The sequence below is a fragment of the Odontesthes bonariensis genome, chromosome 9 (genome assembly GCF_027942865.1).
Source record: "Odontesthes bonariensis isolate fOdoBon6 chromosome 9, fOdoBon6.hap1, whole genome shotgun sequence".
In the NCBI taxonomy this organism is placed as follows: domain Eukaryota; kingdom Metazoa; phylum Chordata; class Actinopteri; order Atheriniformes; family Atherinopsidae; genus Odontesthes; species Odontesthes bonariensis.
This window is the reverse complement of record NC_134514.1, coordinates 4,762,831-4,784,899: the sequence shown is the minus strand read 5'-3', so window position 1 is coordinate 4,784,899 and position 22,069 is coordinate 4,762,831. Positions and strand designations below refer to the sequence as shown.

Here is a 22,069-nt window from a genome sequence, read left to right as displayed (position 1 = left end):
TTCATGTCCACTATAGCCCTGATATTTTCTGCTGAAGCTGTCATTTCAGAATCAATATCAAAACTTGTTGAATGAATGCTGATGATGTTTGTTGCTTCATACTATGTTCTACCTTTTCCAGTTTACCTATTATGTCACACATCAAAACAATTAAACAGTTAAATAGTTGTTGTTGGACAGCATTACAGCTCTGTACATTTTTGTATGCACTATATATTTGACGATGCACACTATCTCTTGTAATTATTATTTATCGGCTTCTTCTGTGATGGCCACTTCTGTGATGGCTGAGTAATCTTCTGTGTAATGAAACATGCGTCCCATACCAAGGCCAGTTTGTACATGCATTAGCAATTCAACTCCCAAAATATTTATCTGTTTGTGTTTGTCCACCTGACATATTGAATTGCTTCCTGTGGATAATATTAGTTGTTAATTAGGGCTGGGCAACGATTAAAATCTTTAATCTTATTAATCACATGATTTCCCTAATTAATCGCGATTAATCGCATTTGTACGCAAAATCCAAAAATGAATCCAAAAGTAGTGTATAGCTTCTAGCATTTAGCTTTATTTTAAATGTGCTGCCATATGAATGAAAGTGCCATAACATTTGTTGTGCAAACACACTTTTAACATCAGCATCTTTCTGTAGTTTTTATGTAGAAGCCTCGCTCCACTGTCTGTTTCCTTGAATGACTTGCTGCTATCAGTTGTGTGTTTTGCCTTTAAGTGATATTTTAGACTGGAACTACTACGCTGAGAAGACAATTCAACTTGGCTGTAGATGCAGGAGTTTTTTTTTCCAATTTATTTTGAAATACATGCTTTTATTTTGAAACAAGTAAAACAGGAAGTAGCGCCGGTTAGCTCCGTTAGCTTCACACCTGTAGCGGTGATGTTACCTGCTAGTTTATCTTTATTTTATTACTCCATGCTTCGTGGTGTTTGCTGTAACTGTGTGAATGTGATGCATTCAACAGACTTTTACAATAATAAAACCTGCGTTAATGCGCGATAAAATATTTATCGGCGTTAAATACTTAACGAGTTAACGCGATAATAACGAGTCAACTCGCCCAGCCCTATTGTTAATATAATCAAGATTATGATACAGTTACAGCTGCAGTCAATGGTTGTGCAGGTGAACGATTCTTCTCTTTATTTATTACCTGCTGTAAAGCACTTTGGTACACCGTAAGGATTGTCTGTAAAGGGCTGTATAAATAAAGTACATTTACATTTCCCTAACTTTGTCACACAACAGATATCATGATTATAAAGCTTTGCTGCATTCGACTAACGTTCAAAATGAATCAGCAGCTGGCCACTCTTGTCCACTTGCAATCCCTCAAAATAGCAAAATAGAGTGAGTGAGTGAACAACTGCACAATCCAAACACAGCCTGACATGTATTTAAGTAGGATTATGCTGAGTAGAACCCCAGAATATTTCTTTCCCCTTAGATCTTTAGATCTATGTTCAATTTCTATTGTAAATTGATCCAGTTACAATAAGTGTAATTAATGATTTTAAATAGCTTCTTCTCCGCAGTAGCTTAGGGTCATGGGTCATGAAATGTTTAATTAGAATACATAAACCTGTAGTATCAAATGACCTAATTTTAGTCCTTAATTGTTTAACTGCTGAGGGCAACTGACTGCAGCACAGCCATGTGAGGCTAAGAATGAGCTCTTGCCCTCAATTAAGCCACAGAAGACAGTTAGAGCGGATCCTGTGTGCTTATTCTGCCCAGAATGCTTCTCTGTGGTGTATATGGGAACATATGGAGAAGCTTTTGGACAATGGAACTCTTGTCATGCTGGCATCAACAAAGAGGCCAAGACAAGCTCAGACAGGGGGCCCTTTACCATGCTTGTTGTGCATGTGTGTCTGTGTGAGAGAGTGTGTTTGTGAGGGTGAGAGAAACTCTGTGTTTATGCTTTATGAGAGCACACAATCTAAAAGTGGAAAAAATTAATTAAACTGCATGCATTTTGTTTTTTAAATCCAGACATTTATCTCCTTATTCTGAGGGATTCTTAACAGAAAACCAGCTCCACAGTCTTTACGAACAGAACCAGTTTACATTTTAATGATGCAGATCCCACATGAGCATCCTGCCAGCCATGTTAACCAACAGAAGTTACAGCTTCTTCTTTGTTTCTGTTGTCAACATAAACCATAAAACTTAACAACCCCACACTATGCTACTGTTGTATCAGTCTCTATAAAGCTGCCCCTCCCTCCACCCTCGTCTCCACCCAAACCACTGCTAACTGACAAGGCATTTCACAGCCAAACCTTCAGAAAACCATCTGATGGTAGGAAAATGAATGTTTTCATGAATGTGTCTAACCATCTCCTCTAACCTAATTAAATTAATCTTTCTCAGTTACTATGTAGTTGATGAGGTGATTTGGGATCTTTTTGGTCTCATGAAGTGCATCTGTAACCAATTCTATCAACACAGACATAATTAAAATGTTTCTTTCATCAAATTATACACCATCTGATGGTTTTTCACCATCTGAAAACACAAAGTAAAGGTTTTAACAACATTAAGGTGTCAAAACAACAGCAACAATATTAAAAGGCAGCTTCTGTTCCTCTGTACAAAGCAGAACGGTGCAAAATAAAAGGTTGTCAGTGTGGAAAATACTAGTTAAATAACAGAAATGGGATTTTTCCATTTAATTTCTCCAAACCCAAATATAGTACATGTTATATATCTCATATATAGTATGTTTTCTCTTGTCAGCTTTATTTAAAATGTTAATATTAGGGCTGGGCTACAATTAAAATGTTTAATCTAATTAATCACATGATTTCTCTGATTAATCACGATTAATCGCATTTGTACGCAGAATCCAAAAATGAATCCAAAAGTAGTGTATAGCTTTTAGCATTTAGCTTTATTTTAAATGTGCTGCCATATGAATGAAAGTGCCATAACATTTGTTGTGCAAACACACTTTTAACATCAGCATCTTTCTGTAGTTTTTATGTAGAAGCCTCGCTCCACTGTCTGTTTCCTTGAATGACTTGCTGCTATCAGTTGTGTGTTTTGCCTTTAAGTGATATTTTAGACTGGAACTACTACGCTGAGAAGACAATTCAACTTGGCAGTGTTTACAGATGACTTTGGTTCTGTCGACTCCGCCGTCTGGAAGAACTTTAACATGAAAATGGCAGAGTAAAAGTTCCGTACCCTTCTCCATGTTTGGTGGATCCACCGATTACACTGGAAAAAATGCCCCTACAAAAATAAGTAAAAAAACAACAAATACAACACGTTTTTGCTTGAAATAAGCAATAAATCTGCCAATGGAACTAGTGAAAATCGGCTTGTCAAGATTTCTTGAAATAAGATGTGATATTTGGGACTTTTGAGTTAAAAGTGATCTTGAAATTAGCTTAAAAACCTCTTCAAATGAAAAAAAAAAGCTTGTTTCATGTGAAATATGACTCAAAACAATTTGTTTTCAAGACTTTTTCACTTAACAAGATATTCCAGATGTATTGTATTAAAACAAGTCCTTATATCTGGCTGAAATAGCCCTTGTTAGGCAGTTGTGTCTGATATTAAGTGTAATGAGATACTCAATGAGAAAAATATACTTGGTAAGATTTAGATTTTTTCCAGTGTACTTTCTTTTATTTATTTATTTTACAAAATAAAAGCCTGTGAGCAGCAGACTTTTAAAATAGTAAAATAAATAATAAAACCTGCGTTAATGCGCAATAAAATATTTATCGCCGTTAAATAATTAACGAGTTAACGCGATAATAATGAGTTAACTCGCCCAGCCCTATAATATACATTAATTTCTGCAATTCAAGGCCAGCGACACATTCAACAGTTGGGATTAGGATGAAGTAAAACTGAGTAATAATCATGATGAAGTTATTTTAATCAGGTGATTTTAATAATGATTTGGTCCTAAAGCAGCATCCATGAAAGGCTGAGTCTTTGAGGGCGCTTTCACACCAGGACACTCTGGGGAAGTCGGTTTGATTGGGAGGGGAATGCTGATAAATTTCACACCTTCCTTTGTTTTTGTGCACTTTTGAAAGTGGAGCATAGCGCCTGGACAGCGTCACACAGTTACAGCTCACAGCACACAGAAGAAGAAAGCCTGGCTCATCGACTGGCCCGAACAGAAAATGGAAATTCACCCCATTCATCCTTTACTGTGCAGAGAAGAAGCCTGATGTTAGCCTGGTCCAGAGGCGGCGTCCACTTCTCTGGGCTTGGAGGGGTCTGGGATGGAGCGTCACCATGGAAACGTGTGCTGTGCTCAGAGCCATCAGTGTTTCAGAGCTTTGTTGGAAGAAATGCAGCAAAGAGCCAAAGGAGCATCCAGCCTCTGGGATGGGATGGGCTTGGATCAGGGCCCCAATGAGCAAAGCTCATTTCCACTTCTGTGATGGCCGCATTGATGCAGAAAATCTCACTGAGGTTTGACAGCCACATGTGCTGCTTCAGGACCACATCTGTTCCTGGGACGTCCGTGCACTGTTCAAGCAGACCATGTAAAAGCCCATTCTGCACACTTTGTTTTATTTTTTATGTGTTTTCATGTGTTTTTATGTGTTTTTACGTGATTTTACATGTTTTTATGTGTTTTTATGTGTTTTTATGTGTTTTTACGTGTTTTCATGTGTTTTTACGTGTTTTCATGTGTTTTTATGTGTTTTTACGTGTTTTTACATGTTTTTACATGTTTTTATGTGTGTTTACGTGTTTTCATGTGTTTTTACGTGCTTTTATGTGTTTTTATGTGTTTTTACGTGTTTTTATGTGTTTTTACGTGCTTTTATGTGTTTTTATGTGTTTTTACGTGCTTTTATGTGTTTTTATGTGTTTTTACGTGCTTTTATGTGTTTTTATGTGTTTTTATGTGTTTTTACGTGCTTTTATGTGTTTTTATGTGTCTACGTGTTTTCATGTGTTTTTACGTGTTTTTACGTGTTTTTACATGTTTTTACATGTTTTTATGTGTGTTTACGTGTTTTCATGTGTTTTTACGTGTTTTCATGTGTTTTTATGTGTTTTTACGTGTTTTCATGTGTTTTTACGTGTTTTCATGTGTTTTTATGTGTTTTTACGTGTTTTCATGTGTTTTTATGTGTCTACGTGTTTTCATGTGTTTTTATGTGTTTTTACGTGTTTTTACATGTTTTTACATGTTTTTATGTGTGTTTACGTGTTTTCATGTGTTTTTACGTGTTTTCATGTGTTTTTATGTGTTTTTACGTGTTTTTACATGTTTTTACGTGTTTTTATGTGTTGTTCATGTGTTTTCCTTTTTCATATGTTTTCGTGTGTTTTTACGTGTTTTTATGTGTTTTTACGTGCTTTTATGTGTTTTTATGTGTTTTTACATGTTTTTATGTGTTTTTACGTGTTTTCATGTGTTTTTACGTGTTTTCATGTGTTTTTACGTGTTTTTACATGTTTTTACGTGTTTTTATGTGTTTTTATGTGTTTTTACGTGTTTTTATGTGTTTTCCTTTTTCATATGTTTTCGTGTGCTTTTATGTGTTTTTACATGTTTTTATGTGTTTTTACGTGTTTTATGTGTTTTCATGTGTTTTTATGTGTTTTCATGTGTTTTTATGTGTTTTTATGTGTTTTTACGTGCTTTTATGTGTTTTTATGTGTTTTTATGTGTTTTTACGTGCTTTTATGTGTTTTTATGTGTCTACGTGTTTTCATGTGTTTTTACGTGTTTTTACGTGTTTTTACATGTTTTTACATGTTTTTATGTGTGTTTACGTGTTTTCATGTGTTTTTACGTGTTTTCATGTGTTTTTATGTGTTTTTACGTGTTTTCATGTGTTTTTACGTGTTTTCATGTGTTTTTATGTGTTTTTACGTGTTTTCATGTGTTTTTATGTGTCTACGTGTTTTCATGTGTTTTTATGTGTTTTTACGTGTTTTTACATGTTTTTACATGTTTTTATGTGTGTTTACGTGTTTTCATGTGTTTTTACGTGTTTTCATGTGTTTTTATGTGTTTTTACGTGTTTTTACATGTTTTTACGTGTTTTTATGTGTTGTTCATGTGTTTTCCTTTTTCATATGTTTTCGTGTGTTTTTACGTGTTTTTATGTGTTTTTACGTGCTTTTATGTGTTTTTATGTGTTTTTACATGTTTTTATGTGTTTTTACGTGTTTTCATGTGTTTTTACGTGTTTTCATGTGTTTTTACGTGTTTTTACATGTTTTTACGTGTTTTTATGTGTTTTTATGTGTTTTTACGTGTTTTTATGTGTTTTCCTTTTTCATATGTTTTCGTGTGCTTTTATGTGTTTTTACATGTTTTTATGTGTTTTCCTTTTTCATATGTTTTCGTGTGCTTTTATGTGTTTTTACATGTTTTTATGTGTTTTTACGTGTTTTATGTGTTTTCATGTGTTTTTATGTGTTTTCATGTGTTTTTATGTGTTTTTATGTGTTTTCATGTGTTTTTATGTGTTTTCATGTGTTTTTATGTGTTTTCATGTGTTTTTATGTGTTTTTATGTGTTTTCATGTGTTTTTATGTGTTTTCATGTGTTTTCATGTGTTTTTATGTGTTTTCATGTGTTTTTATGTGTTTTTATGTGTTTTCATGTGTTTTTATGTGTTTTCATATATGTTTCACATGTGCTGCCTTCAAGACCACATCTTATCCAGGGACATCCGTGCACTGTTCAAGCAGACCATGTAAAAGCACATTCTGCACACTTTCCAGAGGCACGGCTGAGGAAGATGAGGGTACGGGTGCTGGACCGGCCTGCCTGCAGGCCTGACCTGTCCCCAACAGTGAATGTTGGAGAACTCTGAAACAAAAAAATGTGACAACAATGACTCCGTTCAGTACCTAAGATGTGTTTGCACAAAGTCACACTGTCTGTAATGCATTAAAGTAGAAGTAAAGATAAGAATAACTTCTGATCTCATAGAAAAAGCAAAACAGTTCTTATAAGGTAATCTTGCTAAACAGTTCTGTGCCTACAAGTATGTTTTAGTCCATAATGCATCTGATGCACTGTTAAATAAAACTTAAATTTACCCGAAATGCATGTTGAATGGACAGATTGCATCAGGGATCCCCTCAGAATCAGAAGGGTGGGAATCTGCAGCGACCATCGTCTGTAACTGAAGTAGATGATCTGACATTTGCACTCAATTCACACCAAGTCTGGCCAGCTGAGCCAAGGGAGGAGAGAGGCACTGCACTCCTCTTTATAGCTACTTGTGGCACTTTAATGTGCGTTGAGAGATTTGGGGAAAAAAGTGCGCTGCTATTTGAACATAATACCCATCAGGAACCAGTTCAAAGAAGCTAAACTCTACAAGGAATCACTTAATGTGTATAGGAAGAAAACTGGATGTCAGCTGTGAGTCCATTAACTTCTTACTTTATCCCTCTGCTCACGTTATAGGTTATTGGTTTAAGCACCATAATGGCACAGCAGGCAGCTACACAAGAAAGCCACAGACAGTTACGTTGGTTTATACGTAAAAACAGATTCAGTTGCTGTGTCACTCAGAAGGCCAGACCACATCACCAAAGAGAGGGGGGGGGGGGTAACTGATTCAGAAGAGGGTAACAAAGGAAAGAGGCAGAAACAAGGAAATAAAAGAAAAGCCTGTTACAAAATCATCGAGCCGCAGAGAGGAAACCACACTGTTTTACAGTTTTTAACCCCGTACACACACGCGCGCAACAGTAACGAATTGTATCAGTGAGACGTTGTGATAAGACACGTCTGTTTGTCTCTGAGCTGTCACTCACATCTCAGCGTCCAAACAATCCAAACATCAGATATCTGACTGCACTGGGAGCAAATTTAGGGAAATCTTGCTCACATATAACAACAACATGCAGTCACACCCTTGTTTTTTTTAGATTGCCTTTTTACTCTTTGATGGAAAACAGTTGGAAACGACCTCATCTTTGCTCAAGCAGCCACAAAAGATAACCGCTGACTTCAGTCTGCTGGTCAACTGGTGGCGAATCTGTGTGTATTTGAATCCTCACCTGTGAAACTTTCTGTGGCACCTCTCACCTGAGCAACCCTGCTTCTTATTTATTTTAAATACCATCCTCTTAAAGGGATAGTTCGCCTCTTTTGATATGAAGCTGTATGACATCCCATATCAGCAACATCATTTCTGAACATCTTCTTACCCCCTGCTGCGTCCTGTGAGCAGAGTTCCAGCCGAGTTTTGGTGTCGACAAAAGTAGTCCGGCTAGTTGGCTGGGGTTTAAAAAATAAAGCGCTTTGCTTCTCAAAACAATATGCGTTCAAAAGAGTAATACATTTGCATCACAAAATCGTTCTCCAGGAAAAAGTCAGACCTCACAATCTCTTGGCCCTATTTTCTCTCCCTTCGTATCACTGCCTGCTGTGTAGACCGAAGTGCGAAGTTGTTTTGAGTCGGATTTCATATGAAACAAGCTTTTTTTTTACATTTGAGGTTTTTAAGCTAATTTCCAGATCACTTTTATCTCAAAAGTCCTAAATATCACATCTTATTTCAAGAAATCTTGACAAGCCGATGTTCACTAGTTCCATTGGCAGATTTATTTTGCTTATTTCAAGCAAAAACGTCTTTTATTTGTTGTTTTTCTTACCTATTTTTGGAGGGGCATTTTTTCCCGTGCTGAATGAAGCTGTGAGCAACCTTAACTTTAACAGAATGAAGGAACCGTTAATGTTGTCCGAAATAATCTTCTAAAGCGACCGTGAATACAGAAGAATCGTGTCATTTACAACTTTTCAGCACACAAAACTAAAACCTACTTTCATGTTGAGGCCTCTGAACTGCGGACATTTATCAACAGCTCGACACCTTAAGCAGGTGACACCTTCTGTGACTTTCATTGTCTTGTAAAACTCGGGAGTACAATCACGAGCCTAAGTTGAAGGCAATCTTTTGACCTTCTGAATTTTGAATTATTCAGGAGGCATCAACGGGCTTATTCGGTAGGCTTTGAATCATTACTACTGACCTGAATTTGCATTTCAACACAGCAAACTGTGAAAATGAGTTACTGAGTCACCACTCACACACTGGCTCTTATCTCTTAAAGATGTGAACATGAAATGGTTTTAATGTTGACGGTGATGATATTAGCAGCTCTTGCTTTCCTCACTTTTCGGACTTTAGTATTTCCAGAAATCTTGATCTATGTCTTGTTGAAATATTCACACTCCGTTTTTACCTGTGGGTTATTTCAGAGCTTCATGTCAAATAAACTTTGGGCTGAAGCAGACAAACGGACACGCGCATCCACTGGAAAAAATGCCCCTCCAAAAATAAGTAAGAAAAAAAACAAATAAAAGACGTTTTTGCTTGAAATAAGCAAAAAATCTCCCAATGGAACTAGTGAAAATCGGCTTGTCAAGATTTCTTAATAATAAGATGTGATATTTAGGACTTTTGAGTTAAAAGTGATCTTGAAATTTGCTTAAAAACCTCTTCAAATGAAAAAAAAAAGCTTTTTTTATGTGAAATATGACTCAAAACAATTTGTTTTCAAGACTTTTTCACTTAACAAGATATTCCAGATGTATTGTATTAAAACAAGCCCCCATATCTGGCTGAAATGGTACTTGTTAGGCAATTGTGTCTTATATTAAGTGTAATGAGATACTCAATGAGACAAATATACTCGGTAAGATTTAGATTTTTTCCAGTGTGTGGAAGCCCAAAAGCTCCACAAATGGAGACTAACTCATCGTTGTTTGTGCTTTATTTTGTTCTCGACGGTTGGTCTGGGCCAGTTGTGAAACCATCAAATGTATCAGACTGAAAAGGTTTGAGATCCATAACAGATGCTTAATCATAATGACACAGAAAAAGCACAAAAGCTTGTTTCAACACCCCAGTGTGTGTGCTTTTAAAGCAGACTGGGGAGAATGGCATCCTAAAAAGTTTTTTTTTTAGCAAATGTTACCTCTTGTATTCACGTACTAACGGATCCTGGTGAAGTCAGATCACAAACGTTCATTTAAAAAGAAAAGAAAACGCGAATCACCATTCAAAATGAAACCATGTGGAAGTTTTCCTTCCAATTTTCAGTTTGAGCTGAGGCATTTTTAAAGTGTTTTCTAAACTTTTAAAGGTGATTTTAATCTCCCCAAATGACAGAGACTGTTTGGAATTTGCAGGACGTGTCACCGGCTCTTCTGCTATATTGAGCCAAAACAAAGTCGGGGCGGCCTGTTAAAGAGGAAGAATGCTCCTTTAAGGATTGGGTCATGAATGGGTAGAAAAGTAGCTTCATTCAGCCTCCTCCTCCTCTGGCTGGGCCCACCCTGCCCCCTAGCACACATTTACAATGCAGGACCCCACCCCCCCCCGAACACAGACACACATTAACGCACATTAACACACACATGCTCTGTGGCCTGCCCCCTGAAGCACACGGGCAGGCGGGGGGGCGCCCATGGGTGGGTTTTCCCAGCTATTTAAACAGATTCCAGCAGATGGTTGAGGAACTTTCCTCCTGGACACACGTTTCTCAACTCTGACTCCTTCTCCACGGACTTGGCTACACTTTTCTTCTTCGTCCCTAAACAACTCCACACCGCTGGAACGAGAACTAAACTGTAAAAAGAATCTAAGTTTACCGCCCCCCCAAAACAGATTAACCGTTTCATCTTCATTTTAAGAAAGTTGTGTCCTCCCCAGCCTTCCTCCACTGTGGGAACAAACCTTCGGCTCCTTTACTCAGCGAGGACGGTGCAGGGAATCATGCCCTCTGACTTTCTAACACCTTTCCTGGAGCTGGATGAGGAGTTCTGCAAGGTAACAATCAAGTTTGAAACTTTTTTATTCCTTTAGCAGCCGACAGTCTGTGTCCTGTGTGATCAGCTTAAGCTTATCCACTTGGGTAGAAATAATGAAGCAATGAAAAGTTACAAAACTAAGTTTTAAAGTCTTATTATTGTTTTTTTGATCAACTTATATAACCCATTTTTGCTATAAGTGGTTAATTTGCAACTTATTTTTGAGAAGAATTAAGGATTAAATAAGGGAAATTTTGTATTGAATGCAGATCTGAGAACAGTTTTACATGTTAGGTTCTTTGGAAGTTTGGCTGTAATTGGCCTCAAGAATTTTTTGATTTGGTTGAAAAGAAGAATTTTGTTCTTTTTATGTGGAAATTGATGACATTACACTACAAAACGTAATTTAATGTAGATTTTCCAACTTCTTCAAGAGTCCTCAAGCTTATTTTCAAGGTGACGTCTGTTATTCTGCAGGTTTTAATTCCCTTTTCAGTTGGAAACATGGAGTTCACATATTTTCTTCTCTCTGGTGAAACAGAATTTTCGGGGCCTGGACGCGACAGATGGCCCATCCACCAGCCTGCAGCAGCAGCAGCAGCACAGTCAAAGAGTTCTCGGCTTCCAGAGACGCCATTCTCTCTGCCCCGTGACCCTCCCCAACTCCAAGTTCAACAGCAGCAGCGGCGGCACCGAGGCGATAGAGTCCGCGTGCTGGGGCCTCAGCCTGGCCGCCAACCAGCAGTGGAGCCGGGATGGCCAGTTTCCCCGCTCCTCGCTCAGCCACATCCCCTTCAGAGTCGACCGCTCGGTCAGCATGATCGAGGGGAATGTCGGTCATTTGGAGGACAAAATGTCGAACGTGTCCCCGCCACTGCTGCTCCCCCCTCCAGGCCTGTGCATCAGCAACACCTCTCTCGGCTCCACCGCCTCCCCCTCTTCCTCCAGGCCAGCGGTGCCACCGCCTCACATATCCACCCGGTACAAGACAGAGCTGTGCCGCACCTTTGAGGAAAGCGGCGTCTGCAAGTACGGCGCCAAGTGCCAGTTCGCTCATGGCATGGACGAGCTGAGGGGCCTCAGCAGGCACCCGAAGTACAAGACGGAGCCGTGCCGTACCTTCCACACCATAGGCTTCTGCCCGTACGGCGCCCGCTGCCACTTCATCCACAACGCTGACGAGCTCCAGGCCGCCAACGCAGCGGCGCCCCCTCAGAAGCAGAAGCTGAGGCCTCCCCTGCTGCGGCACAGCCTCAGCTTCGCAGGCTTCTCCTCTCCCCACACCTTCCAACCGGTGGAAGAGCTGCAGCCCTCCTCCTTCCTCTTCACCCGGGCCTCCTCCGTCAGCCCTCCTCCTTCCTCCACAGGGAGCCCCGAACTCCTCTCGCCTCTCTTTCCCGAACCGGGAGCCCTGAAGCACTGCCACTACCCTTTCTCTGGCGTCGGGGACTGCGGGGACTCAGCTCTGCGCTTCTATGCTGCAGCCGACTCCACCAGCAGCAGCAGGTGTCCCACGTCCAACTTCACCTCCAAAAACATGGCGTACCACCTCCCCCAGCAGCTGCCCGCCTCTTTGAGCAGCCGGCCCGGCCTCCAGCGCTGCTCCTCGGCCGACTCCCTCTCCGAGGAGGGCTACACGTCCTCCTGCTCCCTCAGCTCCTCCTCCAGCGGCTCAGAGTCCCCGAGCTTCGAGGGCCGACGTCTGCCCATCTTTAGCCGCCTCTCTGTCTCAGATGAATAGGGAAGGGTTTTACTGTAGGGCTGAGTTTATTCAGGGATAGAAAGTCTGATCTGATCTGATGAATCTAGACAGTGCTAGTTGCAAAGGATTTAAAACTTTAGGTTTTCGCTTCCTTCCTAAATCCAGCCAAGTAAACGTACTAATCTTTGTGCATATTGCATTTCTCACCCAAAGCAGTTGTAGTGCTGCTCAGTGTTCGTCCAGTTTTAGCTGACTTCTTTTTCTGTTTTCTTTCATTGATTTGTAGGCTTTTTCTTTTTATGCCATTGTTACTGCTGTATACTGTTGTATACCCATGTTTAAGAGGGTGGAAGGTTCTGTCTGAGAGCTTCCTGTTCCCTGATTACAGACATACTTTGATATTCCTGCTGTTTGCCCTTTACGACTGGTGTGCTGCCAACCAACAAGAGAGACGTTTGCATTTCAAGACTTCTACAATGCCAGCTTGCGGCACATCTCCAGTCATATTTAGGTCTCAAACCAAGGTCTTTCTCACTCAAGATGGATAACTGTATGCTGTCACTGATTGATTAATTGATTGGTTGTATGGCTGTGGCCACGTGATTGTAATTGGCAGCCATTTTAGCTGCCTGGCAAGGATCCAGCCAAACTTAAATAGCACATGTGTAGGCAACCCACTGACTCTAGTTACCAAAGCTAATGTTAGAGTTCTCCTAACCTACTCATACTGTTAACCCTAGCTTTAGCCACGACAGGTTATATACAGTGTTACGATTATTACTAGCTTAACACTTTTTATACCTATTTATTGCTTTTTTTTTGGTATGGTTTTTATTTTGTTTTTATTTGTGACTGTGTTTGTTTGCATTTTTTTTAAAGGGGCCAGAGAAATTACGCTTTAACAAGGAGTTATTTGCGTCTACCATCTGCTTGGTTCATGTAAACTGGTAGCTTTAAGAAGGCTTGTGGAGAGGAGAGGAGAGGGAGGGAGGAAGACAAACATTTTGGCATTCTGTATTAATGTTGCCTTATTGGCTAATGGGCCTGGCGGAAATCAAGACTTCCTGGGTTTTCACGCCGCTGGCAGATTGTCGAACATCTGGATGACTGGCTGCAGGTGTGAGCTCACAGGGAGTCTGCTCTCCTCTCCGGCGAGCCTCACTCCTCCTGACTGTAACGAGTTTTTTTTATGAAGCAACGTGGTGGTGAAAGAGTAGCTCCTGCCTATCTGTATCGTCTTTCCTTGAAAATATTGTACAGTTGATTTGATTTGTCAGAGTTGGCTCCATGACAATGTGTTTGTTTTGTGTGTTTTTGGCTCGCTGGCTGACTCTTAAGTGGCAGGTGAAATCACCCGAGCTCAAATGAAATCAGGCAGGTTTTCTTGATTGTTTTTCTCATGAAATCGACTCCACCTGTCCCGACGAGGCCAGGGATGCTTCTTGTTGCTGTAGCTTATCGTTGACTTGGCAGCAAGATGTTTTTTTTTATTGTTTTTTTTACTTTTGTTAACTTAAAGTCCTATTTATTTTCATCTTAAAGCAAAACCTATATTGTTGTTGTTTAATATTGTGTTCTAAGTTTTACATAATTTAAGTGCATCTATTGTTTACATTCCAGCGGTTATATCGATAACCTTGCTCTTTATCTTAATATATATATATGTGCATCTTTATTACAAAAATAAAAGTTTTGGAAAAATAAGAGCTCAGTTTTGACTCTGATTTAGACTTTTGTTGCATAGCAGTCGTGAGATCGAGCGTGTTTCAAGATCAACGTTATAAATCCTACAAAGGAGAAGAAACAAACAGCATGGATGATTCATAAGTGGAAAAAAGCACATTCTTCTGAAGCTGTTCAGGAACAAGAAGCAGACTAAGATGAGTGAAGAAGCAGCCGATGCAGAACTGTTGCTTCAGACCACAAAGATTACAATAAAGTCTGTCTGCTTGGAAGGAAATACAAAGAAACGATGGCTGGATCAAGACTTCAGCACGGTGCCGTAAATAAGACAAAGCTGGCAGGGTTTTCAGTATATGATGGGAGGGGTAAACGTTTGACATCTGGAGGTGTGTTAAAGCGACTGCAGTGGAAACTTTGGTTCAGTTTGGTGTTACGTAAGTCGTAACTGCAACAAATCCGCGTTTTTTTTCTGTGTAAAATGTGAGCCGCAGGTCAGCCATTAATTAGCGCCTAAAAGCGTTTTTTTTTGTGATGGAAAAACATTAATTTTGGCAAAGTGTTCCCACAAGCACCTTCTTAAAATGCAACCTCTGCTTTCTGGAGCCTTTACGATCATCTCCGTCTCATCGGCACACAAAAGAAACAAAGATCAACTCTTTCTCTTAGTAGCGTTCACGGATTCTCCCGACCCTCCCTTCGTTGTGTTTTTGTGTGTGTGTTGTGTGGGAAGGGGAGTGAGTTTTGTTGCAACTCGTCTGAACAGACCAATTTAGGGTGAGTGACACTGAGGAGAATGTTTGGGCAACAGATGCTCGAACAAAGACTTTCCAGCACACAATGGGACACTGAGATACTTGTGACTGATTTCCATCTATTAACACAAAGTGGAGCAGAAGTTGAGGTCCTCCCCTTTGAGGGTGTGGGTGTGTGTGTGATTAGTTTTTGTCCAAATGCCAACTTTAGATACGTGAAATGTGTTATACATGTAAATGATTATGCAACTATAAAACAAAAAGCGTAAAAAAAACTAAAGAATGACAGAAAAGAAACCGAACTTGTTTCTTTATATGATATATGCACATTTTCCTGTACTCGTCTTAAACATCTGGGAACATCTAGAGATGTTGTCTGAATTGAAATGATCAGAAGATGAGAAAAAGAAATAAAGTTTTTTCTGCATCCATCACGGCCAAAAGAGGCAGTTAGGATCCTGTGTGTGTGTTGGCATTCAGCTGTGGGCAGGCCGAGGATTTCACTGTGGTAAATGAATAACAGTAGAGGGAAGATGGAGCAGACTCCCACAACCCCCATGGATACTTACCATTCAATACCCATGGCTGTGTGTGTGTATGTGTGTGTGTGTGTGTGTGTGTGTGTGTGTGTGTGTGTTTGTGCGCATGAATGTGTGTGCTTCTGTAAGACCTCAAAAAGGCCAAGGGCCATGCCTGCGCAGCCCCTCGACCCCTCCCACCCCTCCTGGTCATGCAGCCCCATTGTGAGCGCCTGCTTTCCCTTTTCAGTCTAACATCTGTATGCTAATGCGGCTCAATGGGAATGGACTGGAATAAGCCTGGGAGAGAGGGTGAGGGGTGGCCTCCCTGTGTGTGGGTAGCAATGGGTGGATAAAGTGCTTTGGGAGAATTCAGCAGCAGGGAAGGGTTTGTGCCGGGCTTAGAGAGAACAAGAAGAATTATTCGGTAACGGGCGGCTTAGAAGGGGAATAGATGGGGTCGAGATGACGTTGCAGGGAGGTGAGTCGGAGTGTGTGCAGAGCTCTCTCTTGATTATGTGACAAACACCCTCACGCACCACACAAATAAAACAAATATATACTACCGAAAACTGATGATGGCCTCCATCTCACAACGTTTGCGATGCAGTTATTTAGGTGCTGCAAACACACACACACACAGTATTCAGGTTGAATACTGATTCTGATAATGTTTCAGTCCTGGTTCTGTTGGACCTCAGCGCTGCGTTTGATACTGTAGATCATAGAATCCTGTTGCACAGGCTGGAAAACTGGGCTGGACTTTCTGGAGCGGTCCTTAACTGGTTCAGGTCCTACTTAGAAGGCCGGAGTTATTTTGTTGAAATTGGCAGCAATGAGTCTGAGCGAGTGGCCATGACTTGTGGAGTCCCCCAGGGGTCAATTCTTGGACCTCTTCTGTTTAACTTGTATATGCTCCCTTTGGGTCAGATATTGCAGAACTTTAACATCAATTATCACAGTTATACAGATGATACACAACTTTATTTGATTCTCTTTAATTTTAAGACTATTTAAGACTCTTTAATTATCCCCAAACTTAAATAAGTAAAATAAAATATGTAATGTGAAGCTTGCATCAAGTGTTACGAATCTACACAGAAGTTTTTATTTTATGTGAATAAGAAATTACACTGTGTTATATTTGAAATATTTTATGTATCAGGACATTTACAAAATGATCTGGTCCTTACAAGGTCTTAAACTAAGGTAAACAAAACGTCAGATGAGCAACACCACATCAGCCAAATGCAGAAGCATTGCATGGAAACTAACTGAACCCTTACTGCTTTCATATCAATTAAAAGGGTAAGTAGCAGCCAGGTGCTGCTAATCAAATACCCTTCTTTAAGTGATCATCAGTAAGTAAAGCAAAAGTTTCCTGGAGCATTTAGGTGTGTGTTAACACGATGCCAAGGAGGAAAGACATCAGCAATGATCTTAGAGAGGCAGCTGTTGCTGCCCATCAACCTGGGAAGGGTTATAAGGCAATTTCCAAACTATCTGGAGTCCATCATTCCACAGAGAGAAAGATTATTCACAGGTGGAAAACATTCAGGACAGCTGTCAATCTTCCCAGGAGTGGACGTCCCAGCAAGGTCACCCCAAGGTCAGAAACCCAAGAGCTACATCTCAGACTCTGCAGGCCTCGGTCAGCATGTTAAAGGTTAAAGTTCATGACAGCACAGTTAGAAACAGACTGAACAGGTATGGCTTGTGTGGAAGGGCTGCAGGAGAAAGCCTCTTCTCTCTAAAAAGAACATGGCAGCACAGCTTAGGTTTGCAAAGCTGCATCTGAACAAACCTTCACAAAAGACTTTTCAGAATTCTGTAAATACGACATCAGGTGAGCACACGGAGCATTTCACAGTGTATAGTAACAAGATCACTGCTGCCTTCTGTTAATACCGAGGGCTTTGTCATACTTCACCAGTGTGTTTCTGGCTGTATCAAACAACAAACTTCCGTAGTCCGAATGTTGCTGCTGTCCCTCTACTGGATTTGTTCCGTTTCTGCAGGATGAAGATGGTCTGTTTCATTCACTTTGAGAGCTCATGTTGATTGCAGCAAAAGCTTCCAAATGCAAATGCAACATTGGAATCGACTCCAGGCCTTTTACCTGAATTGAAGGAGAGAAGACAAAGGGACAGCTCACACCCGTGCATCAAAGAATGTTTGAGTCTGTTATCCAGTTACATTTAAGACACTGACAAAGACAGTTTCACATATTCAATGGATGTAAGTAAAAGGATGAAGCCCCACCTCCCTAACAATGTGAAGACCTTTTCACTAAAGTTGGAATTCTAGATTTAAATCAGCAGATCTTGGACCAACAATCTTGGACCAATTTCCCAAAAAACCTGGAAAAGTGAGGTGTTGACATCTAGTGGAAGTTTTGTGAACTACAACAGTTCTGCATCATCATGTTGATGTGCTGCAGTTCCCGTCTTATCATAAACACCGCTCAACTGAAAAGAGGTACACTGGAAAAAATGCCCCTCCAAAAATAAGTAAGAAAAACAACAAATACAAGACGTTTTTGCTTTAAATTAGCAAAAAAAATCTGCCAATGGAACTAGTGAAAATTAGCTTGTCAAGATTTCATGAAATAAGATGTGATATTTGGGACTTTTGAGATAAAATGATCTTGAAATTAGCTTAAAAACCTCTTCAAATGTCAAAAAAAGCTTGTTTCATATGAAATCCGACTTAAAACAATTTGTTTTCAAGACTTTTTCATTTAACAAGATTGAATTGACAAATTATCCTATTTTAAAAGTCCATTTGTTTTGTCCCTTTTTTGGTGGTGACTGACAACCTTTTGACGCTTGTGTTTGAGTGACCAAAAATCCAGGAATCCAGGAAAGACAGACAAGATTTGAGGTTGATGTATTGCTTTTAGTTTCTCAGTTAAGAAGAGGTATATCAATGAGAAAACAAGTGCTCAGTTTAGGGAGGCCATAGTTATGTTACCAACAATGAGCGCAGAGTCGGTTGAAGGAATGCTGGATCATTTTAACTTGAAAATTTTTAATGTAATGGAAGCTGTTGCACCGACAAGAATCAAGAGCACCTTGATCAAACAGAAAACCCCATGGAGAAACACCACTACGGTCAAAAATCTGAAAAGAGAATGCAGGAAAGCTGAACGTAAATGGAGGAAAACAAAGCTTCAGATTCACTATGAGCTATATAAAGAAAGCCTGCGTAGTTATAACAATGAGCTGTGCAAGGCCAGACAGCTGCATTTATCTGAAATGATTAATAAGAATGTCAACAATTCTCGAACTCTGTTTGCTATGGTTGAAAAACTCACAAATCCTCCTAAACAGTCAAACCCAGACCTCCTTTCCACTGAGAAATGCAACGAATTTGCCCACTTTTTCAGCCAAAAAATCAAAACAATTAGACAAAACATTCACGTAACACAGACAAACAAGAAAACTAATCTGTGTCTAAAACCTAGAAATAACTCTGACGTTATGTCACAATTTAATATTGTTAATTTAAAAATCCTAGAGGAAACAGTTCGGCATCTGAAATCAACAACTTGTTCTCTGGACATAATACCATCCGACTTTTTAAAAACTGTTTTTACCTCAGTAGAAAGTGATCTCCTACGAATAGTTAACAGCTCACTGGCATCAGGCATTTTTCCCAAGTCACTAAAGACAGCTGCCATTAAGCCACTCCTAAAGAAGAGAACTCTAGACGCCTCTATGATGAACAACTACAGACCTGTCTCTAACCTCTCTTTTATATCCAAGATTATTGAGAAAGTTGTATTTAACCAGCTCAACGACTTTCTGAAGGAAAGTGGAAGTCTTGATAACTTTCAATCAGGCTTCAGACGTCATCACAGCACTGAAACAGCTCCGGTCAAAGTGTTAAACGACATCAGGTTGAATACTGATTCTGGTAATGTTTCAGTCCTGGTTCTGTTGGACCTCAGCGCTGCGTTTGATACTGTAGATCACAGAATCCTGTTGCACAGGCTGGAAAACTGGGTTGGACTTTCTGGAGCGGTCCTTAACTGGTTCAGGTCCTACTTAGAAGGCCGGAGTTATTTTGTTACTATTGGCAGCTATGAATCTGAGCGAGTGGCCATGACTTGTGGAGTCCCCCAGGGGTCAATTCTTGGAGCTCTTCTGTTTAACTTGTATATGCTCCCTTTGGGTCAGATATTGCAGAATTTTAACATCAATTATCACAGTTATGCAGATAATACACAACTTTATGTGTCTCTGTCACCGGACGACTGCAGCCCAGCAGACGTACTGTGTCAGTGTCTGGAGGAAGTAAACACCTGGATGAGAGAGAATTTTCTACAATTAAATGAAGACAAAACTGAGATCATTCTGTTTGGTAGCAAAGAGAAGAGAACAGCGTTGGTAAATATCTTGAGACTCGGGCCCTTACAATCACTGACCAAGTTGGTAACCTCGGAGTGTTGATAGACTCAGATCTGACTTTCAGCAGCCACATCAAAGCTGTCACCAAGGCAGCTTTTTACCACCTCAGAAACATCAACAGAATTAAAGGTTTCCTCTCCCAAAAAGACCAGGAGAAACTCATCCATGCATTCATCTCCAGTAGACTCGATTACTGTAACGCTCTTTTAACTGGACTTCCCAAAAAGAGCATTAAACATCTGCAGCTCATCCAGAACGCTGCTGCTGGAGTTTTAACCCGGACTAAGAGATCTGAACACATCACAGCAGCTTTAACATCTTTACTCTGGCTTCCAGTCAGTCACAGAATAGATTTTAAAAGTCTGCTGATGGTTTACAATCTGTGATCTGTTCAGAGAATATAAAGCCAGCAGAGCTCTTAGATCCAAGGACTCAGGTCAGCTGGTCCAGTCCAGAGTCCAGACTAAACATGGAGAAGCAGCATTTAGCTGTTATGCTGCCAACAAGTGGAACAAACTGCCAGTGGAGATTAAACTTTCACCAAATGGAGACATTTTTAAATCCAGGTTAAAAACATTTCTGTTCTCATGTGTCTATGCATGAAATCTGCACGATATCTTTGAATTTATCTGGACTGTTGCTTGTTTTTAAATTCATTTAAATGATTTTATTTGTTTCTCTTTATATTATTTTATGTATTTTTGATGCTTCTTGCACTCCCTGCTGCAATGCTTTTATTTTATGTAAAGCTCTTTGAATTGTTTGTACATGAAATGTGCTATATAAATAAATTTGATTTGATGAGTGATGAATGATTGCATGTGCACTGTCCTGTCTGCCGCACATTCAGAGATGAGCTCTGCCCTAATGGGATGGGGTCGGCATCCACAGCATGAGCCGGGCCTTGCACGTAACAGCTGCTTGATCTGGAAGGTGAATAAAAACGAGCCTTTGTGAGTCAATGACACGGCAGCTCTTTACCAAACATGAATGCTTCTGCTAAACGTCTGTACATGGTTGACACGGTCCATCATGCCTCTCTGAGGTTCATCACTAACTGACTCAGTCATTGGTATACTTTTATATATATAAGGCATTACTTGGTCTACTGCCTTCCTATATGTGTTCCCTAATTGCACAGAGAGGTGCTGGTCCTTACTCCTTCTGTTCTCTAGACTACATGTTGCTTTCTGTTCCACGGTCCCATACTGAAGTGGGTAAAAAGGCTTTTGGCTGCTCTGCACCTCCAGCATGGAATATGTTGCAGAATAACTGGAAACTAACCTCTTTGAGCGCCTTCAAATCCAAACTGAGGACACTTGAGGCCGACTCCACTACATGTACTTCTTTTTCATGACCTGCTTGTAAATTCAATTTAATTTCTTTCATTTGTTTGTGTTTTTATCTGTGTAATTTGTATTTGCTGCTGCCTACCTTGGCCAGGTCTCCCTTGAAAAAGAGGTTCTTAATCTCAATGGGACCTTCCTGGTTAAATAAAGGTTATAATAATAATAATAATAATAATAATGATACCATTTTTAACTTTCACATGCTTGGTTGTGTGTACTGTGGTTGTCTTGTCTGTCAGGATGTATTTTACGGGTCATTTTGTCCTGGGATCGCTGAATCCACCAGCTCTGTGCTACGGTACGAATAAAGAAACCTTGAACCTTGAACTTGTAGTTGCTCTCATGGCCAGGAGACATTTTATTTGACCTAATTATCGGACTTCTTCTCTGCCTGAGGCACATTTGTGGAGGTGAGACGGTGTCTGATTAACGCAGGTGAAGTGTCCCTGAGTTCAGAGTAACTGCTCTGCATCCTAATTTAGAAAAACTTTATTTTGTTACCGTTGCACTGCGGACACTCTTCTGTTTTGAATACATTTTTGAGTTTGTGATTTTCTAGCCAAAGTAGAATAAAGAAAGAAAATCTTCTGGAAAAAGTTGCTTGGAGATCTGGGGACCAGCAGGGGAAACATTTTTCTGCAATGCATACTTCGGCAGACCTTTGCAGAAAAATGCATCCCCTGCTTTAAAGAGAGAATGGAATGATACAACTACATTATCATTTGTTTACCTGGTTGAATTAACAGATGTCTTTAAACTTAAAATAATCAAATTTCATTGTTTTAGGTTCATTTTTAGATGATTTAATCTGGGCTATAATACTGAGTAAAGATTGATATTCACAGAAAATGTCTCCAACC

General features: G+C 39.9%; 1 protein-coding gene across 1 annotated transcript; it reads left to right on the top strand.

The window, feature by feature from the left end:
* Positions 1-10,516: 10,516 nt before the first annotated feature.
* Positions 10,517-14,156, top strand: LOC142388753 (mRNA decay activator protein ZFP36L1). The gene is made up of 2 exons (XM_075474302.1): positions 10,517-10,812; positions 11,335-14,156. Exons 1-2 carry the CDS (start codon positions 10,759-10,761, stop codon positions 12,532-12,534), a joined length of 1,254 nt encoding a protein of 417 aa, XP_075330417.1. The 5' UTR covers positions 10,517-10,758; the 3' UTR covers positions 12,535-14,156.
* The last annotated feature ends 7,913 nt before the right edge of the window (positions 14,157-22,069 follow it).

Bases quoted from the DNA above. Each gene is read 5' to 3' on its own strand.
- LOC142388753 (XM_075474302.1), top strand. From the start codon at position 10,759: ATGCCCTCTGACTTTCTAACACCTTTCCTGGAGCTGGATGAGGAGTTC. The intron at 10,813-11,334 runs GTAACAATCAAG...CTGGTGAAACAG, and splicing joins TGGATGAGGAGTTCTGCAAG to AATTTTCGGGGCCTGGACGC.